We start from the raw sequence: 26,087 nt of genomic DNA, 5'->3' as shown, positions 1-26,087 counted from the left end.
AAAGGCAAAGTCACCCCATGACACATTTCTTAAAGAAAATATTGATATGGAGTTAATACACCTAAACAAGCTGGACAAGTGTCTGTTAATATCCTGATTTTACAGTACTCTGGGAACTTGAGAAATTTAAAGCCTAGAACGGAAATTCCCAATCAAACGATGATTTGAAGGTGAACAGTCATATTCGCTCTCGTATTTGTCAGCTATTTCTAATATTTCTCTTTTACACTATCTGTGATTTATCACTTGTGCACCAGAATTTGTTCAACACATGCTCAAACTGTTTTGGAAATGTACTTGGGCAATTTCCTGAGACCCCTCAGGAAATTTATCTTAAATGAAAATCAGGTTGGCTTTCAGGTGCTGTCTGAAGCATTTCACAAAGGTAGGAGTGACATCTTTATCATTCCAAAGGCAGGTTAGGAGACAAAGAGGTTGTGTAATTAAGAAATATAAATTCATTTATCCATGTGCATGAACTGTTTATTCCAGCCTTGGAGCCGGGTTTTCTGGACGTCTGTAGTTCAGGAATAAAGTATGGTGGTGAATTCTTGAGAGACCGCCAGCTATTCACAACCCTTCACAGAAGTAAAAGTGAACGCCGTTAATTTCTATCTTTAGCACACTTATATAGGGTTTTACAGGGTCCACGGGCTAAGCAAGTTAGCATTGGCTAACACACACAGGTTTACATTTTTTCTCCTGTACACAAGGATATTGTTTTGCTTTACTCTCTATTCTGCAGGAAGGTTTCAAGGACTTTAGCCTTTAATATCACGGCTTATTTCAAAGACTGCTTTGTGCAGACAGGCCTTTACTAATATATAAAATATAGCAGCAGTGAATGATTCCACAGAATTACTTTAACATCTGGGTAGTCTCTTGAAAATGTCGAAGCCTAGAAAGGCATATGTTCAAGCACATGATGAAAAATTATGTAAAAATGCAGAATTGAGCAGCTTTCTAGTTCTACAGTTAAAAATTAAACACAGGGTGCTGCCAAACTGCAGTCAGTGACTGTTGTTGTACAGACATATTTGCTTAATGCAATTTAGCAACAAGAAAGGTGGGTTATAATAGAATTATTTCATCATGAATGAACTACTGATCTAATTTACTAAGACACCTGGAAGTTACAGCATGACAGCACTAAGACATGCTGCAGCTACAGTACATAATCAGGCTTTTCAGGTGCTTTATGTGTCAAAATAATTAAGCAATTTCATTATTTAAAGTTGCAATTAAGCCATCCCTATTTTTGAAACCCATTGTGAAAATCAGTATTACACATTACATTACGAGTTTCAAGGCTACTAAAGCAGCTCACACCTTGCATGCAAATCAGTTTTAAAACTTCCTGTCACTGCTGGGAAATGTCCTGTGTTACTGCCACAAGTGAATATACCTTAAACAGAAAGGTTCTTACTTGAAAGAACCTTTGAAAACTGCATTTTCTAATGCAGTTGTTTACTTGCACCAAATAAGAACTCCTAATCTTCTGTTTCTGTACTTTACCAACTAAATTTTTATTTTCTTACAATTATTATTGAAGCTGTAGTGGGTATACGTCATGCAACCTTGGCAGAGAGAGAGATGCACTTTATATACCCCCTTAAAATTCCTTCCAGCTTTACATATTACCCTCTAAGTAATGCCTAATGTTCTAAAAATATATTATTATGGTTGCTAGTGGTTTAATAAAACTTACATCAGGCATTTGTCATGTGAAAGTAGCCATATAAACAACTCCCCACTTACGACTGTAAGAGTCATTTAGCTATACAATGGATTTGTCAGTTCTCACTGCACCACCTCCCTAGGTCATCAAAATCAATATTCTTATTTACAGAGCTCCTGGCACGTATTAGGAATGACTATGGTGGGTAAACCAAATGCGTGATTTACATGAATTTGAAGGAAGATCAATTTCACTTTTCATAAAGAGCTCTACTTTTCAAAAGATATTGACTGTCTTAAGACATAGATTTAAAAAACACTTTTTTGCATTCACAGGGCTTTCAGAAGAATTGATATCTATTGGCCATATTGAACTCTGATGTTATTACTGTTTATGTGCTGCAGAAAAGTAAAAGATTCCTGAGGACTGCACTGGCTGAGGTTCCAAACCTCTGCATCCTTACCAACAGATGCTTAATGTGTAAGGACCAAGCTGCTAAATTAGGTCAGGGTAACTATGCAGGTTTCCAGTTCAATGCCACCATTTAAAAATGTGCTCTTCAAGCTGTGTTTGGATCTGTGAGCTTTGCTAGAGCATGGCAAAGCCAGGATAACTTCTAAGTTTAACATTAACCATTCCCTCATAAGCAATTATGACCTGATTAGATTACAAATAATTGTGGATCCACTTAAAATTTTGTAGCAGTACTAGTGCTGGCTAGGAAATGGAAATCCTTATGAATATTTTCATGTTGTGAAAGTTTTTTCTACTTCAGAGTTGCATATTCTTCATAAGCAAGCAATGAGCCCTAAGGAAACTTCCCAGGGAGGCAAAACCCGGATCCTCACTTGAATTTTCCATTAGCAGAAGTTGTTGTCAAATGAAATTCGAAGTGCAACTTTAATGTTAGAAATCACAAGTTGATTGAATCATAATTTCAGGAAAATTCCTGGCATTCTTTGGTGTTATTGATGTGATTATTTTTTTTTTTTAGTATTAGGGTTTTTTTAAGTAATTGCATATTAAAGTCATAACAAACCTCCATCAACAAGAAAATTTCCCAAAAGAAGCATTAAGCTCTGGTAGATTATTATAACAAACATTCCAATTTTAAAATAACCTCACAGCAGCCAGTGAAGTTCCTATTTCTAATTTACTCACAACTGTTTGAAACTGTTTGAAAACAAACAAAAAGCTGCAGACTCATATTGCACAGATCTTCCTAGCCCTGCTTTAGTGTTCTTCCAAATGGAAAATTCATGGTATTCCAGACACTCCAGAATTTTACTGTATTTTTCCAAGCAGTTACTCAGAGTCCAGGGTCTCACTAGTTCTTTTCCAATCTTACAGTGATCCTTTCATTACTAATTCAGTCTTTTCCCTTCAAGTTTGTTTGCTCCAGTAAACCTGTGGACTCAGACCTGTTCAGAGAAATTCACTGTTGCCGTAATTGCATGCATGGCCTGCGTGGCATTTTTTATTCTTTCCTAAGTGGCCTTATGCCCTCTCTCCCTGAGGGATTTCTGCCACCATCCCTGGGTTTGGATGCACTCCCTAGTGAGTGTTTGCTGCAATTCCATGGCCAGCACAGAGACCCTGTGTAGTAGGTTTAGCGCTGGCTAAAATTGCCAGTGCACCTACTAGAATTATTTACTCATTTCCTACTGTGAGATATGAGTTAGGAGGAGGGCAAAGCAGGCTCAAAACTTAAAAGGTATAAAGAAAACTTTATTAACAGAAATAAAAGAATAATAAGAATCAGAATAAAACCTTCAGAACACTTCTCCTCCCCTCCCTAGAACCTCTTTTCTTTCCCTCCAGTAACGTAGAGACAAAGCCTGGGATTTTCAATCAGTTGCCACCTCTACAATAGTCTTTTATCAATTCTTGTAGGGAGAGGAGTTTCTTTCACTATACCATGGAGGCTTCTCCACAAGGAACAGTTCTCTTGTGGCTTTAATGTCACAGGGAATCAGCTGCTGGGGAAAGGAAAACGTTCACAGTGTGAAAATTCTGCTTATGCTTATGCTTTCCCAGAGTTGCTTTCATGGGCCATGTCAACTTATGGGGTACTATTTTAAGGATGAGCTGTTGTAGTATAAAAAAAAAACAAACTTCTTTTATCTCTGGGAACAGAGGCTTTTTCTCTTCTATCCCTGGGGCAAAGTTTCTCATCTCTCTCTGTTCAAGCTTCTCACTGGATTAGAGCTTTTCAGCATCCACACGCTCCAGCACGAGTGCCCTTTTCTCATGGGCTGTGGGTGAATGCTGCATCCCCCCATGCACTTCATGAATTACAGGGAATTACAAAGTCTGATATATCCAAATTATACCTTCACCATAGCCTTACAAAGAGAATTTTCAGCCCAAGATCAAGGCATCTCCTCAATTCCCTCCTAACTAGAATTTGACTCCTTCTTTACTGACCTCAGTGTCCTATGTTGTTTTCTCTATGTGTCTTCACCTTTTCCTTTTCCTGAATCAGGAGAGAATTGGTGTTCATAGGTTGATATGTTCTCAAACTTTATCAATTGAAACAGTTTTTATAGAGTCCCTCAGCACTGAAAGGTTGATCTCATCCAGGCTGTGCATCGGGGAGATCTCTCACCATGCTCTCACAGAGGCAAATCTAGCTTCCTAATGGTTTAATAGGCTGTCAGTTCTCAGAGCTAGCCAGCTATTGGTTTTGCCAGGCACAGAGGAAGCTCTTAGCAGCTCTTAGCCAGAGAACCCAGAAAAACAAAAAAAAATTCTGTGGGTGGCTTCTTCCCTGCTCACCAAATGTCAATTAATGCAAAACCAGCACACCCTGATTTGAAATTCAGCCTTCATTTTCTGTATGATGAATATTTAACCAAATGTGGCTGATTTATTGAAAATTCTTGCAGTAACTTATCACCCAGTGCTCAGCTAAAGTAAATAGAAGGAGAACTGGGATAACAGTTAAGTGTATTACAATTCAAACATAAAAAGATGGTATTAATCTGACTCTAGAGCACATGCAATAGGAGATCACAGATAGTCCTGTGTGTGCAGAGGTGACAGGAAATGTCCAGTTGCCTTTAGGTAATCAGAGACATTGCTGAATGTCACACTTGATTCCTTCCTGCAAGAGCCGAACTGGTCTTGCTCTCTCTGACCATTACTTCCTAGTCCAAATGGACTAATTGTCTTTGGATTTCAAAAATACACAGCTGGCAGAGAATTCATGTATTGTCTTAATTTCTACAGTTACAGCTGATTGGTGTCATGTAAGACTTCCATATGACTTGGTCTGAGTCTGTTATTACGTACTTGAGGGGAGCATGTTGGAATTTTTGTCCTTAATATTCAGATTTTTTTTTTCTGTAAGTTACTTACAGTTTTGAAAGCAAACACCTGACCTATTTGGCAAAACTAAAAAGCCATATTTTTCTGTGTTGGGTTTTGTGGGTTTTTTTACCTGAAAAACCTGTTGTCCCATTTCTAACAGTAGTAATTTCAACACCCATTTGCCAATCAGCAAAATAGTGCTTCACTGGAAAAATTTCAGACAAGGTCAACTCTGAATAAATGTTTGAGCCTTTAAACAATTACTTTAATGAGATCCATAAAACTTTAAGGGCTTGTACAACACTGATATTGAGAATGTCTTGCCACAGTCTATTTGTTTCATTCCCTAATGTCAACCCAGAACTACTGTGGGATGCAGACCCTCATGCTGACTTGTTTCCTCCCATAAAAGCCCTAAGAACATGATCATGATTAGTACTAAAAGCAAGCTGCATATTGACAAAATAACAGCATTCTCTGACAAAGTCACAAATTCAGCTGATAACTAATTACCTTCCTATGGTATGTAACATATAATTTGTCTGCAAAATGCCAGCTCTGTAATTAAAGTCCCAGCAGTCCCCATTTTACTAAAGAGACTATGCATAACTTGGGTTGTATAATTTCCTGACATATCTCTATGTATAAATACAGCAGCATGGACACACAACCAATCTTCACTTCACAGAAATTATTAAGGTAGCGAAGTATGATTCATTGCCACCTTTTAGCTGCATTAAAAACAAAATAGCATTTGCTTTTCCCTGCATTATGCCCTAATTGCCTGCTGGAACAGAAGTAAATCCCAGAATAACCTGTATGGGGAATGAGCACCTATTTCTGCTGTGCCTTTGTGCTGCTGTGGCTGCCTCCAACTCAGACTGCTGCAGTATCCAGATCTGCCAGAGTCATGGGCTCTGGGCTGCATGAGATTCCCCCCATGGTTCCCTGGAGAGATCCTGTCAATTCAGTGTGACACACGTGTAAGAGCAGGGATTCTTTCGTCCCCGATTTGCACTGTGCACTTTGAACAGAGCAAATAATCTTTCAAGTAAATTACCTCTCCCAAAACGTGGAAATTGTGAGAGGTGTTTAACACCCCTATCAGCTCCATCTGCCTTTGCCTAGTACGTTTAAAGCAACCCTTGCAACTAGTCTTAGCACTTCCTTCAGAGATCAGAGCCTTTGAAGAGGGATTTGCCAAGTGATGGGAGCCTTCAAAGAGCCAGCAAAGGACAGGTCTGCAGCCCCGGGCAGGATCCTGGTGGGCTTTCTCCTGTGTGCAAACCAGCCTGGAACCTTTGCCAGATGGGAGCTGAGAACTGAGGCATCAAGTCTGGATGTTTATTTAATGAATAAATGTCAACATACAACACTTCCAGTGGAATGTGGACCGATAAGGGGGTGTAGTCCTTTGGTCTGACAAAGTGAGTGATGTGTGTAGCTGGGACTGTGTGAGTGGGAGGAGACAAGAGCTCTCTTCAGGAGATGTTTTCAGAGCTGAGCAGAAATGTTTGCCCTCCAAAGCAAACAAGCTCCAGCTACCCTTTTTTTGTCTCTGGGGTCTAGTTTGCATTAATCCCACTCTTTGTTCCTTTATAACATCCTGAAAGCTGCCAGAACCAAGTGTTTTATTTGTTCAGACACCACCAGCAAGGATGTATCCTCCTTCTGTGAACAGTGACATGCAAACTTCTGATGCCCAGAGAGACAAAAATCCTCAGTTCCTGAGGACCATTCAGGAGTGTGACCATCCCTCTCAGTTGTCCCAGTTCTTGGAGCAGCAGGCAGTCAAGATGCCTGACTCAAATGTAACCTTGAAACATTTAAGTATTAGCATTTCAGCCAGGTTTCTGTAAAGCAAACTGAATAAAACCCCTGTATACATTTGAGAGGTAATGGCAAAGAATAGCAGGACTTGTTTTGTATTAACACTCATAGTTTTTGGGTTTTTTAAATTAAGTCTATGCTTTAATTAAGTACTATTAATAAACTGAAAATTCTTTGCTAGTAAATAATGTGTGTTTCAGAAGGCATGTTAAATGGGCATTTCATTTAGCTTATGACCACAATTCCATTTGCAGACAGAGCCCTCCAAAGAGTGAAAAATACATTTGTTGCAAATCTCTTAATAGAAATATCTAACAGGCATTTACACATCCCTGCATGTGTCACCTAAGAAGGCAGATCCTGGAAATGAGACAAAGTAATTTAAATTCCATATAAGAGTCAAAGATGAATGATGAGGGTTCATGAGAGAAATGAAGTAGAATTCTGTGTGCTGTCTTGAGGAGGGAACAAACTCACAGACCAAAAGTGCATTTCAGCTCCCTCTGAAGTCAGGTTGTTCAAAAGCCCACACCTTTTCAGTTTTGGAAAGGACATTAATAATGCAAGAAAATAAGACTGACACAATTTATGCCTCAATGTATGTGAAAACATCCCTAATCTCTGTGCTCCCTTCCCAGTGAGGCCCTCAGGAATAGAATGGGTACCATTTGAAAATAAAACAGTTTCATGCTTTATAAACACATTAATAGTCAAAATTAAAAAAAAAATAATTGAACACTTCAATAAATTATGTCAATCAGATGTCAGGTCTCAGATTAGGAAACAAAGGAGATATTTGGGCTGTTTCAGTTAGGTAGGAGCTCAAAAGATCTGGTGGGTTTCATAGTTCTCCTTACTATTATTCTTATTTGCTAAGTAGTAGGTGTGTTCTGTTTGTGAATAATTCCCAACAACATGATCTTCCCAAATCTTTGCATTTTTTCATCTCTGATCATATATATACACATTTAGGTATATAACATTTACAGTAGCTTCTTTACTTTAAAGAGATATTTAACAGAAAATTTATACTGACAAATCAGAGTGTAGATCAATATCAGGCATATAAATGAAACAATCATAGAAGCACTTTAAATATAGATGCAGGAAATCAAACTTGTAGTGTTTATTCTGGCTAAGACTTTGGTTGATCTTTCTACTCCTCAGATTCAGTTGATTCAAGCTGATCTATAAAAATGTCCCCATATTTCATTACTTGGTCGAAAGTGCATTTATCTCAGAATATTGATCATTCTTTCCATTTAGATAGGAGTAGTTTTCTGCCCTGATAGGAACAAGGCAGTATTTTATTAAGCCTGACAAACTGCAGATCTGTAGTGGGAGGTTCAGTGTGTCTCTTCCCATGCTTTTCCTGCTCTCCTCATCTGTAGATTTCCAAGGGCAATTCCAAGCTGGCAGTGCCCATGCTGCATCTCTGAAGCAAAATTCTTTGCATTAATCTTAATGGTTTTATTTGTTCTTTTGCACCCTGACATCAGGGGACTTTTCTGCCTTTTGTTAATTTGTGATCAATTGGTGCTAATGAATAGAAAAATAAAGGAGATTTTTAAAAAAAGGAAAAAAGGGAAATAATACACAAGGATGAGTTACCGTTTAGTAAAGCTTCCTGTTACAAGTAGTGAAATAAGAACAAAGAGCAGATAAAATAAAAATTAATTGGTTTGTTATTTACTTTTTTAAACAACAGTAGAGGAACCTGGAAAACATTTTAAGTGGTCTGCTCTCCTCCTGGCTGTCTCACTTCTGCTGGCAGAAACGCTGCTCCTTTCATTGGGTATCAGTTTCTGACAGCTTCAGAAGGGAATATTGCTTCTGAAAGAAGAGGCCACTGCCCTGCTCCCATTCTGACTCTCCTTTGGATACCAGCCCTCAGCCCAGAAAGCCTGGAAAGAGGGATGGCCCAGTCCGGAGCACCACAGTCAAATAATGTTAACTAGGTTTATTTTCATAGTGAGAAGCAGTGAGAGAAAGAGAGAGATTAATGGCCAGGAAAAATTTCCTTACTGGTAAAGAAGAACCAACATTCATCCTAATCCTATCGAAATTTCTTTATGGGACCATTATAACAGTTTATATAAATTATTTCCTCTTCTATTATCTACCAAGATTTTGCTATTTGGTAGCTTAAGGAATATCAATAATAACATTAATAGTAGAGTTAACAGGTATCAGTTTTCATTAGCTGTGTACCACTTCAATAGTTTTGTTTCAATTTCAGTCCAACTCAGTTATTAAATACTTAGTTTCTGAAAATGTTTTTCATCTTTGTATGCTCTGATAATTTCTCTTTCTTTAATAGTTTTTAAACCAATTTATTCTGATAGGAGCTGTTGAAAGAACCCTGAAATCTAGAACTAGAATAAATTGGTCTAAGAAAATATTCATTGATATGAACTGTTTGGAGTTTATTCATTTCAGTGACTGCACCATGTTGACTTTCTAAAAGCAGTGTTCCCTTTTTACTTTAAAGCTTTAGAAATACGTAACTATTCTATGACACTGTTGTCAAATGTTTCACTCTAGTTTGAAATTAGAAACCTTGAAGTTTATGTGTGTGTATGCATATGTATATTTATATATCTCATACATTCATATGTATCACTAAAAGCTGTAAAGGACTGCACCAGTGAATTGTTTTTACGATCCCTCCGTCTTACAACAATGTAAAAGTCTTCAGGTACGGGACAGAGCTGTCAAGTCTCTTCTAAGAGTAAGACAGGAGATACATCTGTGCTGGTGAACAGCCAGTTAAATTTCAAATGAGAGTGGTTTCTGATGGAAACAGGCCATCACTGTGGTCATGCAAGATCTCATCAGGGAACTGCAGAATAAGAAACTAAGAGATGTCTTTATTATTTCATTCCCTTTTCTTTTTCTATAGTTAGTGAACTGAGGTTTACCCTGAGAGTTCTTAAATCCTTTCTGTTTTTACATGCTGAAGGTTCATTTGCAGAGGACTCAAATGCCATGTATGCTCGGAATGAAGCTGGCTTCATTAAGTGCTGGAATAATCGAGTGGCTGTTAAGATTCCAAAAGGGGCAGGGGATGCTGAGATGCACGGCAGTGATCTGCTTTGCCTGGCAGAGGGTTCTGGCTAACAGGGAGCTCCGTGCCACAGTTAACATCCTCTCTCCAGCACACAGAAGAGGGAGATCAGACAAAATGTGATAATGAATCTTGGAAAACTCACAGTCAGATTTGTATACTTAGCTCTTTTGCACCAAGAATGACACACAAACCAGAATAAAACTAACTCACAGTAACGAAAATTTTTCCCCAGTTGCAACAGGGTGACTTGCAGTGTCTGTGTTCACCTTTTTTGAGATGAAAGACATTGGCTGTGTCAGTCAACCTCCAAATAAAACACACTACAGAGTTCTGCAAGATTCAGGTTTTTAATTGCAGGAAAATCAAAGATGAAGACATGTCTTATATCTGGAAGTCTGGTGCTCAACACAGACTCATCTGTTCCTGCATTCATTTGAATGCATGTGGAGAGGAAATGGCTGAGGAGGATAAAAATAATTACTTCTATTTGTCACTACAAAGTAAAGAAAAATTTCTGATAAAATACAACAAGGCATTTCCTATGGGAACATCCATAGCTATGAAGAAAGATACTTGGCAAATTTGTTATATAAATGTATTTCAGGAATTAGTTTGATGAATTTGTATTGTTGGGATATTTCTCAAGAGAAAAAAAAAAATTGTTGAAAGATAGAACTTTCCTCACCAAATTTTCTCAGTGATTTAATGGACATCCACCCTTCTGTTTGACATGTTAAATAAACCATATTGTGTAATAAATTGCAGGGCTCAAGGTATTCTAACAAAATATTCTACCCATATTTTCTTTAAAATATCAAATCTTAGGGATGTTTCCTGAACAGCCTTTTAAAGCCTGTCTTTTAAAGTGAAAGAAAATGTCTAAGTCATACAAACATTAAGCAGAAGAATAAAACATGTACTAGACAGTGAGTAAATAGTTGGAAATATCAGTTTGGAAAGACTGTGATTAGGTACATGCTTATTTGCATGTATATTTACTTGAGCAGGTACACAAGAAATTCCAGCAGGTTTTTCTAATGGACAGGTTTCTAAACTATCCAACTGAATAGTTCATACTGAAGAAACAATTATTTTATAAGGTACACAAACTCTCTTTTTAAATCAATCAGCATGAGGCTGCATTATCCTTTCAATTAGTGAGCTTATAAGGACAAGGAAGTGTTTCCCAGTCCTTCACCTCCAGTTTGTTTCAAACTACACAATTGTAGGAAATCCCTTCAGCTTTGCCCAGATTTCTGAAGAAGTAATTCTCTTCTGATACGGAGCGCAGGTCCCAGAAAGAAGGTGCTCATCTCCTTTATTCTATGAGTGTGTTGTGGTTTTAAACCAGTAACTAACAAAAGGAAAAAAATTACTTATTTCTTGCTGTGAGATATGGATTAGAACAAGAGCAAAACAGGCATAAAACTTAAAAGGAATAAAGAAAGTTTATTGACAAACTACAATAATAAGAACACCAGAATAAACTTCCAGAAAAACCTTTTCATCTCTTACGACCCACCATTCCTTTGTTCACATGACAACTGAGACAAAAACTTTAGAACTTTGACGATTTAAACAGTCCCAATTCCTTCTACAGTCTTTGTAGAGAAACAGAAGTTTCTTCCTGTTAATTTATGGGGTTTCTCACAAGAAAACTATTTTTGTTATAGTTTTCCGTTTCCCTGATATCAGCTGCCCAGAGCTGCTGTTATCAGAGCTCACTCATCCCATCTCACATCACTTTGAGGTGTGTATAGGCCATGAGTCTAGGGATGGCATTTTAAGGATGAGTTATTCAAAAGCAAAAGTCTTCTTCATCTGCTTCTGTGAGCTTCACCAGAAAACAGTTTTTCTCATTGCCCCCCAAGGCTTCAAATCTTCCAGCACTTCACTGTATCACAATTATTCTACTTTTTACTCAAATTTTACACCTTGAACACTCTATTCCTCCCCATACTCTGTCATGAATTAAAGGAGTTCTTTTCAGGACTTCATTGTCCATCTCCATAGTTTTAACAGAAAGATATTTCAGCTTAATTAAAGCATCTCCTTATTCTGTACCTTTTCTGAAGCTTCTTTTCTTTCCTGTCACTAGTAGTTTATAAAGTCTCTTTTTATGTTGATCACTCTCTTTTTCTCTCTCTGGATAAAAAGATTAATCCACAAGTCTCGTCTGCGTAATGAAAGAGTTAAAATCCTGCCCAGGCTTTTGTAGATGGTTCTGTGATCTCTGCCGAACAGGAGCTGAAGCCGTCTGCGATAGAAAATTCCTCATGGCTGCTCTGGAGAGTGTAGTCACCGCCCCAGCCCGCTGCAGGTCCAGAGCCTCTCTCCTTCTTCACTCAGCAGTTTCTAGTGAATTTAGTTACAGCAAAACCTGCAGGTGAGCCAGAGCCCAGGGCAAGCCCTGCAGGCCCCATCTCCCGGCTGGGAGCCACTGGGCCCAGCCCAGCCCCCGCCCGGCCGCATGGCCTGGGCAGGGAACGGGAGGCCTGGAGCTCTGCCACCCTTCACAGCCAGGAAACAAAGAGAACAAGAGAGCTCTGGTTTTACACTTTAAGGTAGGGTTCACAAGTTGATCCCCCTTTTCAATGGTTAAAATTGCTGTCAATTCCCAGTAATGGCCAATAATTGGTCAGGAGAAGAGACTCCTTTCAGTCCCCAGCAACTTCAACTTCCTTAAAGGTAAAGTAACCCCATGACAGAGTGATCACTCATGGTCCTTTACAAATACAGCTGCAGAAGAATGGTTATTTAATGTTCCAAATTAACTCCCTGCACACTGAGCTGTAACATGACATCAGCATCTGTAGTAGAGACATCCAAGTTCTGATAGAGCTCTGATAGCTGTGGAACAATCCTTACCAAGGATTACAAATTACACCATGCCGCAGCCACTACTGCTGACACTTGGAAGAGAGGTGATGCTCCAATCTCAAAAGCAGAAAAACTGGTCCAGAGCAAAGAAGTCTGGCTGGTTGAGTTTCTTCCTTCACTGCCAGCCACCAGCTGTCAGAATTCTGCAGCTTGCTCAGGGAGACTCTGTGATCATTTTTGAGCAGGGCTATGCAGGCTGAGGTTCAAGCTGCAAGATTTATGTGGAGGTTGCATGTGCAGCAGTATTCTTACGGACAAAACACTGCTTTGGTAGGTTATGGTGATTCTTTGCAGTGTATCACCTGTAAATTCAACTTTGGGGCTGTGTATCAATGTCTTCTTTTCCCATATGCAGTATATTCTCCTTCCATCCTGCCTTAATTACTACTTCCACACTGTGTCTATTGGCACTGCAGAGACAGAATGTATTGATTTTACAGACAGGGGAAAAAGATGTGTGAAGGAGCTGCTGAAGGATAAATGTAGAAGATGAAACACAGAGTATCAAAGAAAAAGCCCTGATACATAATATGAATATTTTATAGCTTTATTTAAAGTTTCCAGAAGAGGTTGTGGAGATACTGGAGACCTATCTGCAACCTGCACACCTTCACTTAGTGGTCAGGAATATCAAACCCTTTCCCAGAGATGTTTTGATTATTCCCAGGGAAGCAGTGCTTAGGCTGAGTAAAGCCAGCACATGGCAAATACGTCCTAATGTTGAGCCTATTGCTGAGGTAGAATAAATAATGCTACAAGATACAGCAATTCACATGATTGAATGGATTTGATTATTCAGTGTTTGCACTTTTCCCCAAAATGAATATCAGACTGTACTGTACCACAAAGCCAATTTCAAGTGCATATCTGTTGATTCCCACAAAAGCAGACTTCTACCATAAAATCACATATTCACAGCAGAAACAGGTTTTTGTTCGTTACATTAAAAAACAGAAAGGCACCAGGTAACCCAGGTACCCAGTGAAACAATGCCATTCTTTACACTGAATATCTGCATACTGAATTACACACTTGAGATCTACACCAGGACATTTTTAGCAGTGTTTACTTCTATTCCTGGTGGTATAAGGATAATTAATAAATAAATAAATAAATAAACCAGAAGTGCTTATAGACAATAAGAAAAAGATCTCCAAAAGTCAGCTGTGTAACTTTTTTTTCCTGTACCACTTAATCAGCTTTGCAGGTAGCTCAGATACTGAAATTTAAGGCAAAGATATATTAGAAGAAATCAAAAGGAAGCAGCAGTTATAGCAACAGCAAAGCCCCAAGTCATTTGGTCCTTTTCTTCTTTTAAACTAACATGCCCCAATTACAGACATCTGTGTATGAGAACCTGGCATTAGGAAAACAATTAGGATAATAAATTAGTTTCTAAAATAATAGATAAAATCTCATTCAATATCTTTAAAGATTCCATTTCAGACAATGTTGTACCCCAAAGTGGGAGAGGAGGAAGGCTCTCTGTGCTCACCTGTGAATTGCCTCCATGCAAAACTCAACAGTCTCTGGCAGAATGACTCAACTGCCTAAAATGCTTAATTTTTTTTAAATTTACATATGTAAATACACAACATCTTTCTTTGAAAAATTGCAAATATATGTAACTTTTAAAATTTGATATGAAATCCACTGCCAACCAGTTCCAAATTTTTATCTTTTTTAGGCTTTCTTGTTGCAGTGACACTATTCCTTAGGTCCTCATTCTAAGTACAATGAAGCAGTCTTTCAGAACCTTCCTTTTAGCTCCCTGTTTGTAAACAGTGCAGTGCTTTCTCTCAGTACTATAAAAATACATTCAAAATACATAATAAAATATTTTCTTGTCCCAAAATATATAAAAAAACTATCAAAATTATTGTAATCAACAGATAAAGAGCAATGCCAAACCTCTTAAATTTTTTAAAAGCTCTTTCAGAAGGATTTTTTTAGAGATGGAGAGAAAAATATAGTATCTTTTTTAACTCAAAGCAATATCCCTCTCCCCATTCAATTGTCATCTATTTTCAGTTCTCTGAGCCAGGGTAGTGGGGGCCAGGCTTTGAAGCAGAGCCACAAAGTATTTGGCTGCTTTCAGAACAAGGCAGGTGGGTTGACTAAGGGTCTGTGTCTGAGTGAATAATGCTAATGCCATTGAGATTCCCTGCATTTTTTGTCTTCTTTAGTGAGGGGATATAAAAATACAGAGTTGTCCACTTTGAAAAGCCTGTCTGTGGTCTGTCTTCTCCCTTGACACTGTGGGGCTGCTGTTTTTCCCTAAGGCTGCTTCCCTCCAGGCCAAACAAGCCCATTTTTCCCAGCCTTTCCTCCTGTGGCCAGAGCTGGCCCTTCTGCTGGTTCTCCATCAAATTCACTCCAGTTTATCTAAATGCTCCTTGTATTCAGGGGCCCAAAGCAGGCCCGGTGTTTTAGATGTACTCTAATAAATGATGGCTAAGGATGGGGGTAATGGTTTCAGAGCTTGTTAAGATGCTACAAAAGGCATCAAGAAGTGACTGCGGTGACATTCTCTGTTTTAAATTTGGATTAAGATGCTTTCTTCAGACAGGTGGTCAGACCACTTTTGGTAACTGAACGAGTGGTACAGACCACTCAGGCAGAAGGATTTTTGTCTCATAGCTGCAATAAGTGGTACTATTTGCAGTGAGCAAAGCACTTTCTTTGCTTTCCTTTCCTCCTTCCTGCTTTTGCTGAGGATGTTTGAGTGTGCTCTGAGAGTACTTCCTCAGCAAAGTCCCAGGAAGCAGAAGATGGAAGCCACACATGCCTTGCGGGCCCTGAGGGGACACTCAGGTCTGCTCTGAGCAGCACTGAGGGGATGCAGAGCTGTTTTCCTGCTCAAGCTCCCTGGGGTGTGCAGAGCTGTTTTCCTGCTCAGGCTCTCTCGGCTGCTGAGGGGCACCAGAGGGAGGTGCAGGTTGCTCAGCAGAGGCTCGTGGTGAGCATGAACAGCGCTTCACTGGGTGCTCAAGGAGCACAGACTGCCTCAGCGTGTGTAGCCAAGCAGGTGGATGACCCACAGTCTAGGAGTGGCCCCAGCTGACCCAAGGGAGGCTTCAAGAGCTGGAAATTGCAGATTCTCCCAGGCACATGCCAGGCTTGTGTAGACAAAGCTGAAAAATGGGGCATCTTGTAGACCACCAAAGTCTGGTTCTAAGCACCACATGCTTCTCAGACCAAGAACTTTGGTTTCAGTCTTCTCCTGAGAATTCCAATATAAAGCACAAAAATCTGACATTCTTCATTAGAAGATGCCAAGAGCCTACATTCATAGATTTATATGAAGGTTGTTTTCAGCTATTTCATAAAAGCATATTCCAATGCAATGGCTTGTAATCAGCACAAGGACTTTAGGCTGTTTAATTAACTGTGATTTGATTAATACTTTTTAGAGGCAGACTGGCATGATAAAGTGATTAAAACAAGCCATCCAGCAGTTTTGGAAAGCCCAGCTTCCTCATCTGTAATTTTATCTCTCATTTATTTATTACAATAGCTTTATAAATTAGATTTTATAAATAAATTTCCAACTTGACAGTATTAAAATTTCTTTATTTGCCAGTGTAGTATATTTTACAATTTTCTTTTCCTGACTTCACTGCTTCATATTGCATTCCATTGCCGCAATGGAATACGTGCATGGAAAAAATTATCTTCCTGTGTTAAGAAGGTGAAGAAGGTGTCTGAAACAATAGCATAATGTCCTGGGTTGATTATGATGTTAAATTGTATCCCCATTCGTCCACCTAACCCAGACACAGATTTTGTATTCTTAAAATTTCATCTAAGAGTAAAAGTGAGTGGAAAAGAAGTACCGAGTCTGTTATCAGAGACTGTACTTGCTCCCCCCGCATCGGGAGTTTTGACTACAGCACAGACAGACAACAAGAGACAGATCGCCTTGGCTTTCCAACTAGCCAGAGCAGAGAGGTCTTCCTGGACTGTTTTCTTTCCCTTTTTCTGAAACGAATTGAACCTGCCCTGAACTGGGGACTCGGGGGAGCACCGGGAGCTTGCACCCGTGAACTACCGGGAGCCCAGCCTGGGCAGCAGCATTTTCCAGTGCCAGAGGGACTGATAACAGAGCAAACACCCACAGGAAAGAGACCCTCTGAAATTTGTCATCTCTTCGGAACGGCGAGAGGTTTTGTAATTTGATATCGTTCATTCTTGTGCTGGGTAGTGCTGTGCCTGTGAAATAAACAGGTTTTTTCCACTTCTCTCAGAGAAATTTCTTCCCGAACCAGTTGGGGGTGGGAGAAAAGGGCCACGTGGGTTTGCTTCCTGGGGGGGGCCCATTGGAGGTTTTCTCCCAAATTTTCCCTAAACCAGGACACATAAGAAATTGCACACCACAATTATTTAGTTCATTATTTTGTTGCTTGTGAAATGGCCGGCGATGAAGTACCACCTGGTGCTGAATGACTGGGACATATTCCAGAGTTTGGAATTAATTTTTTGCTTCCTTGTAAAACATTTGTTTTTACACTTTGGCCCAGTACAGATACTGAAAGATGATTTGGAGGAATAAACGTGTCTGTGTCCCTAAGCTGAACTGAAATCGGGTGACAATTAAGATGACGAACAAATGCTGTTGAAATCTCAGGAACGACTGAGCTGAGCCTTTAAATGTGTAAATTCCCTTCCAAACAATGTTTGATGTGTTCATGTGTTGAAATTTAAGGAAATGCAGGTAAGTGAGGGTTCAAGGACGTCACCGAGTGGTCTGCACTTGCAATAACTTATGTTCCAGAATGTATACGAAAAAATAAAAGTTACTGAATACTTTGTGTGGACATCCACAGTTGTTCATCTGCATTTCTCTTGGAAGCAATTAGCCTAGTTGCAGGAGCTCTGAATTGTGGAATTTATGAATGTGTTTCCAGGAAGCATTTTTTTGAAAAATGTAACTGACTAATGAGTTACTAGTTAATTACACTAGCTACACATTATCATGCTCTTTGTGTCTGTAATGCCCCAAAATGTTTGGGTTTTCTGTGTCAAAGTGCCCTTGCTTTAGTTAAATATGAGGATCACGCACTCATTGGGGTACACCTGAGGCATCCTGCCTGATGCAGTTCAGGGCTGCAAAACAGAAATAGTGTGGAGCAGCTCTCCACAAAGTGCCAGGTATTCATCCTGTAAGTTTGGCCATGCAAAGTCTCTCAAAACCAGGTCTTGTTTTCTATGAAATGTCAGCTGCATGTGGCTGTGATGCATCACATGTTAATGAGCAGGTCAGGGGCTTGGCAAGCTGCTTTTCCTTGGAAGGCAGGGCTGCATAATACTGTTGGTGGTTGGTGTTTGTTCAACAAAGTTTTCAGTCTTCCAATTTATTTACTTTCAATTTTGGTTTCAGTTCATTTAATCTTCAGAAACGTTGTGCTGTCTGCTGTTTACAAAAGGAAGGCTCCCTCCAGCAGCCCCTTGCTGCATTTATCTCTTGCTGTGGAGCTATGATGTCTTCAGTAATAAATGTATACGTTTGAAATAGGGGTGATTAAGTGCTTGTTGAAATGTCTTCTGGAAGAAAACATTAGTTTTTGCTTTCAAAGGGCAGATACTGCACCAGCTGGTACTTAACCTGACCAAGGACAAAGTGTTACGTTTAAACATCATTTTCTACTTGCTTCTGTGAAATAGCAAGGATATCTGCCTTCAAGCACTTCCATTTCTTAATACCTCAAAACAAGGATTTCCCCAGAACTGAAAGTACCATTGTTGTAACTATTGTTTGATTTTAAAACAGCCCACTCATCCTACCAGTTTGCTGTGATTCATTCCTTTAAACTTTTAAATCTGAAAGATACAACAACAGAAAAAAATAATTGGGCAGACATTGATATTTGTACACCAGACTTCTGTCTAGAGGCATGGGTTCACCCAGCTGTACATTTCTGAACTAAAGCTGAGTTTGGCCATCCTGGACGTCCCTGGTTGTCCAGCTCAGAAATTCATATGTGATTTGACCCTAATGTTGTCATCCTTTACATGCTGAAAGTATGTTGTAACTGTGGGCATTGCTTTTCAAAGCTGGTGGGTATCAGGGAAACCATGAAGATCCTCATTTTCCCACCATATGGGAAAAACCTCAAGGCCAAAAGATGAAGGGTAGAGAAGAGGTGAGTTCCCTGCCCAAACCTGTAGACTGCTAGTCCTTCTGTGTTACACAGAGCATGGCCCAGGTCCTTTCAGCACCTTTGAGATCCTGGCAGGTTGCACAGGACTTTCTAAGTACTGGTGGGATGAGTTAATAATGGCAATCATTGGTAATAGCTCTTCAATCCAGTGACTAAGGACTGTGTATTTTCTTAATATGAACCTAATAGGGATCCCCAGTATCTACACCAGTACATCCTGTGTGTATTTTACATGAAATGTTGTGTTTTAAAAGCTATATACAAACATTAAGAAACTAATATTATGTATTAGCAAATGTGAAAATACAGATCAAATACCAAATTGTCTGATTTTTCTGTTTTCTATTCATGTCTTGTTTTCAGGGTGTGTTTTCTATTTATCACCTGTATTTTCAAAATGTGCCAAGAGTATTTATTAACATTGTTTTGGCTTTCATTAATGTTAGAGATGTAGAAATTGCAGTAACATTATTTACTATAAGTGAAATTTGGAAACAACACAGTTTAAAAATCATATGGGATCTAAAAATCAGTCACTGTAAGAGCTAACTAATACTCTGCTGTGTCTCCCAGATCTGTGACAAGGAGTGGCACTACTACGTGGTCAACGTGGAGTTCCCCGTGGTGACACTGTACATGGATGGGACTACGTATGAGCCATACCTGGTGACCAACGACTGGCCCATCCACCCCTCCCACATCGCCATGCAACTCACAGTGGGGGCTTGCTGGCAAGGTAAAATCACACCACATAACAGACAACACAGTCAGGAGGTCAGGCCAAGAAAGAATCTTGTCTCGCTGATTGCATAGGAAATAAACTGCTAAAAGATTGATGGTATAAAATCAGGTGTAAATCCAGAGTTGTTAATGAATCAAGTCCAAGGATAAAATGGACAGGACATTAACAGGCTTTGCATTTTCATCACCTGAAGAAGTATTGCATACAGTTTGTCTACACAGTGTGAAAGATTGTTGTCTTTATCTTTTATCTTCACTTCTTTTAATTTTTTTTCCCTTATCCTCCAACCTTAAGTAAACAATCTAGGTATTAAAGAACTCCAGCTATCTCTTTTCAGTCCCTCCCTCAGATTTCTTTTAGAATTCATGGCCCGGTCCTGAGCTCACATTGGATGTATCTCACCAGCAATTCCAGTAATTTACTAGATTCACTCTGTTATACACCAGAGGTAAAAGTGAGAGTAAAATAAATCCAAAAGTTGAAACCCCTGAGCCATACCTGTACAGGCATTTGCTTAAATATTACCTTTCTCTGTTTTCTACCCTTCATAATCCCATACTTCTCATTAATTTTACCTGGTCCTTATACCACTTTCTTTATCTGTTCTCTGCCTTACACCTGAAGTGCTCCTCTTTCTCCGCTTGTCTGTTTTTGTAAAGTTGTCTCCATTACCTCTCCATGTTAATTTTCTATTTACACTGTCTTTTTTCCAATAAAGTGAAGGAAACTATAATTAGGAAAAAATGTTTTAACACAGATTGTGTTTCTTCCCCACTCTTTCATGTGGTCTCACTTTCTCCATTAATAGCTTGTTTGCCAATTTGATCTGTGCTTTTTTGTAAAATTTGGACATCTTATGCATGGCAGGGCTGCTCAGTGTAAATAGTACTTGAAGCAAATCCAGCTGTTAGATTATGAGTCGGGTAAAGATCCAGTCTTTACTCTGATGACAACATGCAGAATGAAGCTGCACTAACCCTAAAAACAAACTTTGGTAAGTTTACAATATTTATAATTATTCAAGGTGTGATAAGCCAGTTGGCATTCCACTAATCCCATATACTTGGAAAAGTATAGACTGTTTCTTGTCTAGCTAGTGTTTGCATGGGCTGATTTTTTTGTTATGCAGTATTGGTGAAGTACTTTTAGATCAAAGTTCTGGAGTTAGCAAATGCCAATGTCATTTGTAAATTTAGTTCTTTCCAGATATGAGCAAATGCCATAGAGGCTGTGAATAACCATGGAGTTCTGTCTTCTGAAAAATCACCAATTCTCTGCAGCTGTGCTAAAAATTTTATTTTAATCCCTTACTTCATATTTCTACAAGGTTCTTCTGTGTAGGTCAACATAATGTTTTTGAGCATTATTTGTATTACTTCTGCCCCTACCTTCTTTCATTCACACTCAGTGTTTTTGTTACTGTCTAAAAGCAGTCCTTAGTGTTCTGGGTAATTTTTTTTCCTAAAAGTCTTGTTATTGCTGGGAGCCCACTGCTCTCAGCCCTCTCATGAATCTCACGTTAGTCACGCTGCAGGAGCCACGTCTGGGGGCCTGTGGAGAAGTTTGAGTATCTGTGGAACATGCCCTGCCTCAGCAAAAGCTGTGCCAGCTCTGCCACAGCCCTGTGTCCTTGGGGTCATCTGCAGCCTAAGGCAGCTGAAAACAACAATGATAATCTTGTTCCCTTTGCACCTCTGTCTGAGGAGGAATTAAGGCAAAACTGCTCCCATAGGCTCCCAATACATCCAGACCACAGAGTATATTTCATATTTAAGCTGTTAAATTAAAAGTTGCCATAATTTTCAAGCATTTTTATTTTTGCTTGGGCTAATTTGATTGCTTAATTAGCCATTCAGGATAAGATTCTTCTTCTGTTTTGGTGAAACACCTGATTTAAACTACTGAAATCGTACCTATAGCTGCCATTAATATTTACAGCAACATTATGTTATTGCTCTTTTAATACTAAGAGAATTGGAGCGCCTCAAAAGTAGAAAAAAATTTTCCACCTTGTAAAAATGCTAAGATTTAGTAATACAGTGTGCTAAAGAATCTGATAAACTATCATGTGTCAAGCAAAAAGAAAAACTTTTAATGGTTATGTGAAACAAGATTTCAAGATAACTGCTTTTGACAAAGCTTATCATTTGGTACATTTGTTTTGATCCCCTCATTCTGTTCGAAATGAATGGTGTGGAAAGTCACTTTGTTAATAAGATTCAGCACTGTATTTCAGTCTGTGAAATAGTAATTAATCAACATAGAAAACCAATCTTTTCTAGTCAAAACATTAATTTTCAAAATTTGTATATTTCAAGAAAAAGGGGCTCTATAAAATAAATATTTTAACTACAAATACTTTCTGTGAAACTGTTAATAAGTATACTTAGGCTAATACATTTTAGCCAGTAACAATAGTTGAAACCTCTGTATTTTCAAAGCATTATAAAGCTGCTTTACAGTATTCTATGATTTATTTCAGTAAAATATAAAGTGATTTTGGTATCATAAGGCATTCAGGAGTGTCCTTGTTAAGAGGATATGAAGAGTTCCCAGCTCTGGTTTGCTACTACTTTCTTTTCATCAAAGCACTGCTCTAACCTCTTCTTTCAGAAAGGGCAAGACCTTCTTTTCCATCTGTACTAAACCACTTTACAGTTCTGAGTACACAGCATGCATTTGTCAAAGTCAAATTATTTGAAAAACAGTCTCAGACAAGTAAATGAATCAGAAGAAATAACATTTCTTTTTTCTTCCCACACTGACTGATTTGCTGACAGCCAAAAGTCATTGTGGCTGTGGGGTAGCTGAAGGACTGGCAGGGAGCAGGAAGAGAGTGTTTAGAGGACAGTGGAAAATCAAGAACAAGAATTGCAATTTGGTCTGTTAGCACCAGTAGGAAAATCTGGCACTGCCATGAGGGATTTACCCTCTTGTAGATGAAAATGTTCAGTTCTGGTTTGGAAACTGGGAATTCTGCTGCTTCTATAGGAGTCTGAGTGTCCCCTCTGATACAAGTGAGCCCTGATCTTTCCATCACTTACACTGGTCCTCATCCTGGTGTTCTGCAGCAAGCACCATGCCTGCACCTTTCTCTGTCTTTCTCAGAGTTGTATCCCACAGGAATCTTGGACATGGAAAATTCTTCAAGATTATTATTTGTTGCCACTGAAGATGAATAGATCACACGGACACAGGTCAAGGTGTGGTGAAAAGAAGAGAGAGTTTATTTTTCCCCCCAGGATTTATAGGCTTCTGACCACGGCCAGGGATTGGATGGTCAGGATAACACTTTCCCACTGCACTGGCCATGAGAGATGTCCATCACAAGACGTGTAACAGAAAGAATGTACACATCTCTCTGTTTACAGTTACTGTCCTGGGAAAGTCCTCAGAAAACCATGTCAGCAAGCTCAGAAGCTGAGTTTTCAGGGCGACAATTATTGCCTATTTTTAATATTTCAATGACTGAGTAACTGTTTTCTGACTTTTATAGCCTTGTTTATAGCATCCATTATGAAAAGTTAGGTTGTTTTTTTGTTTCTACCTTCAGCTGCTCAAGTGAAATATAAGAGCAGTTTAAGATCAGTGCTGTTCTCCTGACCATAACACAAAAACAAACCAAATGTGCAGTTCTTCAGGCTTATGTGACAAATTCCAGCTTTAGTCTATTATGTGCTCACTGTGCCTTGGTTTGTCTGTGCCATAAGCAAATCTCTCCTACATCTTTACACTTTCCCTCGTAATGTAAAAATCTTGCCTGATTTGATTGTTCCTGATTTTATGCAATTTTTTTAAAAATAATGTGAATCAAGTGCTGGGACTCTCTAAAAAGGAGGGGAAGTTAGCCTTTTCCTGAAGGGCAGATTCTTGGAGACAAGTAGGAAGTGAAGATGGTTGAAAGAGCAGAAAGCCAGCCTTTAAAAGTGATAGAAGAGACCCTTCCCAGGGACTGTCAGGCACAGGGTAAAGTTTACTACAGCCCAGGAAATGGCCAAATTACTTAAAACCAAGCCTGGGGAATGGTTCCCAGCTCTAATGACACTCTGTGCATGAGGAAAGTTGCATGATTTGTTCTGGCATTATCAATATGAGCTTTATCTACTAAAAATTAGGTATACTGTATGTTACTGTGGTATAGTTTTCCTTTTTTAATCTAAAAACCTCAGTGCTTCCTTCAGGGATCTTACGAAAAGGAAGATCTAAGCAGAGCTACCTCATTGATTTAGGGTCCTTTACAAAGGTCAGCCTAGAGTGAATTCTTTTTTGTGCAGTTGATGTTCAGTACTGCTATACTTGAATGGGGGTGGTTTATTTGAGGTTGGGAGTTTAAGCATTATCTTTAGGCTCAAGTGCTGATGTTGGTTTGGTTACATGTCACCCAGGAGCAGTGACAGGTAGCATCTAACCCCAGCAAAGTGCCAGACCTCATGCATGGCAAATCCCATCTTACTCCTTAGCTGGGATTGCAGTGCCATGGGGCCCAGGAAAAGGTAATGCTGACACCAGAGCTAAGCAAACTGGGCTCTTAGTGAGGGCAGAAACAAACACCTGGTACAGCTGTTCCTGGAATCAGCCCTTTCTGTACCCTGGTGAAGTTTGACAGCTTTCTCAGCAAGTACATAGGGTTAATTATAAAACTTAATCTTAACATTTTTAAAATTTTGATCACACCACTGGTCGCACTGGTGATTGTCAAGGGTGTGATTTTGATGTAGGTCATGTTATTTAAGGCTAGAGTGCTTCTCTGTCTCTAATGGTGAAAGAAATTTTCAGGCAGAATTACTCTCTCAGGTATCTAAAGGACAATATTGACTTGCTTGTACATCTGCCTCTTATCTAGAGCAAAAGAGACACAAAGACAAGAGAAGGGAAGTGGCCCTGTGTCTGAACTGCTTCTTCCCTGAATGGGCATTAAAGCAGTCATGGTCCATTGGGATAAGAGAGGATTCCCCAAGCCTCAGCTTTGGTTCTCATTACTACTCCTATTCTTCTTTAGCATAAAAATACTTTTAGATTTTCTCTTTTACCTTAAGAGTCTCAAGATATTTTCAAATAATAAAGAGTTGCAGCAAGGTGGGAGAGTCACCTGTACTCTGTGGGGATAAAGTGCAGTAGATGATTCTTCCTCAAGTCACTTAAAAAAATCTGTATCACATCAAGAATAGAATCAGAATTCATGATCTTTTGTTCTTATTCCTCCTTTTAGGTTTTAACATCCTGTTTCATTCTCCTGAGCAATGCAAACAAATCATTAGCTTGTCCTGGAGAGCACTTAACAAGGGCTTAGCCCAGGAAATTCTCCTCTGTGTTCATTATTTCTGATTCAGTTTATCTGAGCACATAGAAAAAGGACCCTTTCACAGAGTAAGAAACTTCTTCCACTAAATCAAGGTTTATAGGTTCCCACACTCATCCCCTTTTTGCTATACATTCAGGGGCAAAAGCAGACAGAGGAAGGGAGCAAGTTACATGATTTGGTAGTCTAATGTTTTCTATCAAAGGCAGAAGACAGGCTTCCTCGTGGTTTCTCTGAAAAGATAAGGTCTGGAGTTCATATAAGGCATTTTGGGAGGGAAGGAGTTTGTGTTTGGCCCCTAAAGCTCTGTCAGGAAAGTAGTGACACAAGTGAATGACTTGTCACAAGGTTTTGCTGTAGCTTACCATGGCTCTAAATCACTGTTTTTAATAGTTCCACCCCTTCAGCAGTGCTGGAGCCTCACAGTGCAATTCTGCTGGACAGTGCATAGAGAGGGTCTTTAGGAGAAGCCTGTCAACAGCTACTTGATTATCATGGATACAGCAGAAGGCTATTGTAGTTCCTGTTTTCTAAGGAATTGATGTTTCCTATTCTATTTTTAATTTGTATTCTCCTGTCATTTTCTTCTTTCCTTAACCTATGCTGGAGAGATCAGGTTTTCTGTAAAGCCCTTCTGTGGAACAACCTCACATCCTCACATGCCAGTCCTCTCTCTGCTGACACAGAAATCACCCAGTCAGTCAGGGAACTGACTAATGATTCAAGGCAAGAAGCACCTTCTTAGGTTAAAAGACCTAAGAGTTAAAAGAGTTAAAATTTGGAGAGGGGTCAGAAAAAGAAGAGCCAGTGTAGCAGCCTTCACTGTATCACTCAGCCTTGGCCTTCCTCCAGAAATTAAGGTATTCAACAGATAAAGATTCCCCCTACTGTGCATCCAACACCACTGGAACCTGCCAAGGGGGCTGACATAGCTTGCACAAACCTGACACCAGAGAGGAGTGGTACAAGCAAGAGCACCAGGGCAGATCTCATCACAGGGTGATGCTGTGTCCCGATGTCTCCATGGGTTTAGCAGCGTTCTTGCTGCATTGTTCTTCTCATCAAGAGAAAGATGGAGCAGATTTCAGTGCACTTCACAGATCTTTGCTGAATTT

At 39.3% G+C, this 26,087-nt stretch overlaps 1 protein-coding gene across 6 annotated transcripts in view; it reads left to right on the top strand.

Moving 5' to 3' along the window:
* The window catches only part of CLSTN2 (calsyntenin 2), a 328,090-nt gene that overhangs the window by 275,520 nt on the left and 26,483 nt on the right, over nt 1-26,087 (top strand). For all 6 annotated transcript variants that reach the window (XR_009278086.1, XR_009278085.1, XM_058843586.1 and 3 more), the window contains exon 9: nt 19,505-19,667. Coding sequence is in view for 4 of the 6 variants with exons in the window: in XM_058843586.1 (XP_058699569.1) it covers nt 19,505-19,667 (163 nt within the window). In the remaining 2 variants the exon portion in view is untranslated. The remainder of the gene's footprint in view (nt 1-19,504; nt 19,668-26,087) is intronic.

This window comes from Poecile atricapillus, chromosome 8, assembly GCF_030490865.1.
Source record: "Poecile atricapillus isolate bPoeAtr1 chromosome 8, bPoeAtr1.hap1, whole genome shotgun sequence".
Taxonomy (NCBI): domain Eukaryota; kingdom Metazoa; phylum Chordata; class Aves; order Passeriformes; family Paridae; genus Poecile; species Poecile atricapillus.
Note: the sequence above shows the minus strand (reverse complement) of the source record. Positions and strands in the feature narration are given on the sequence as shown.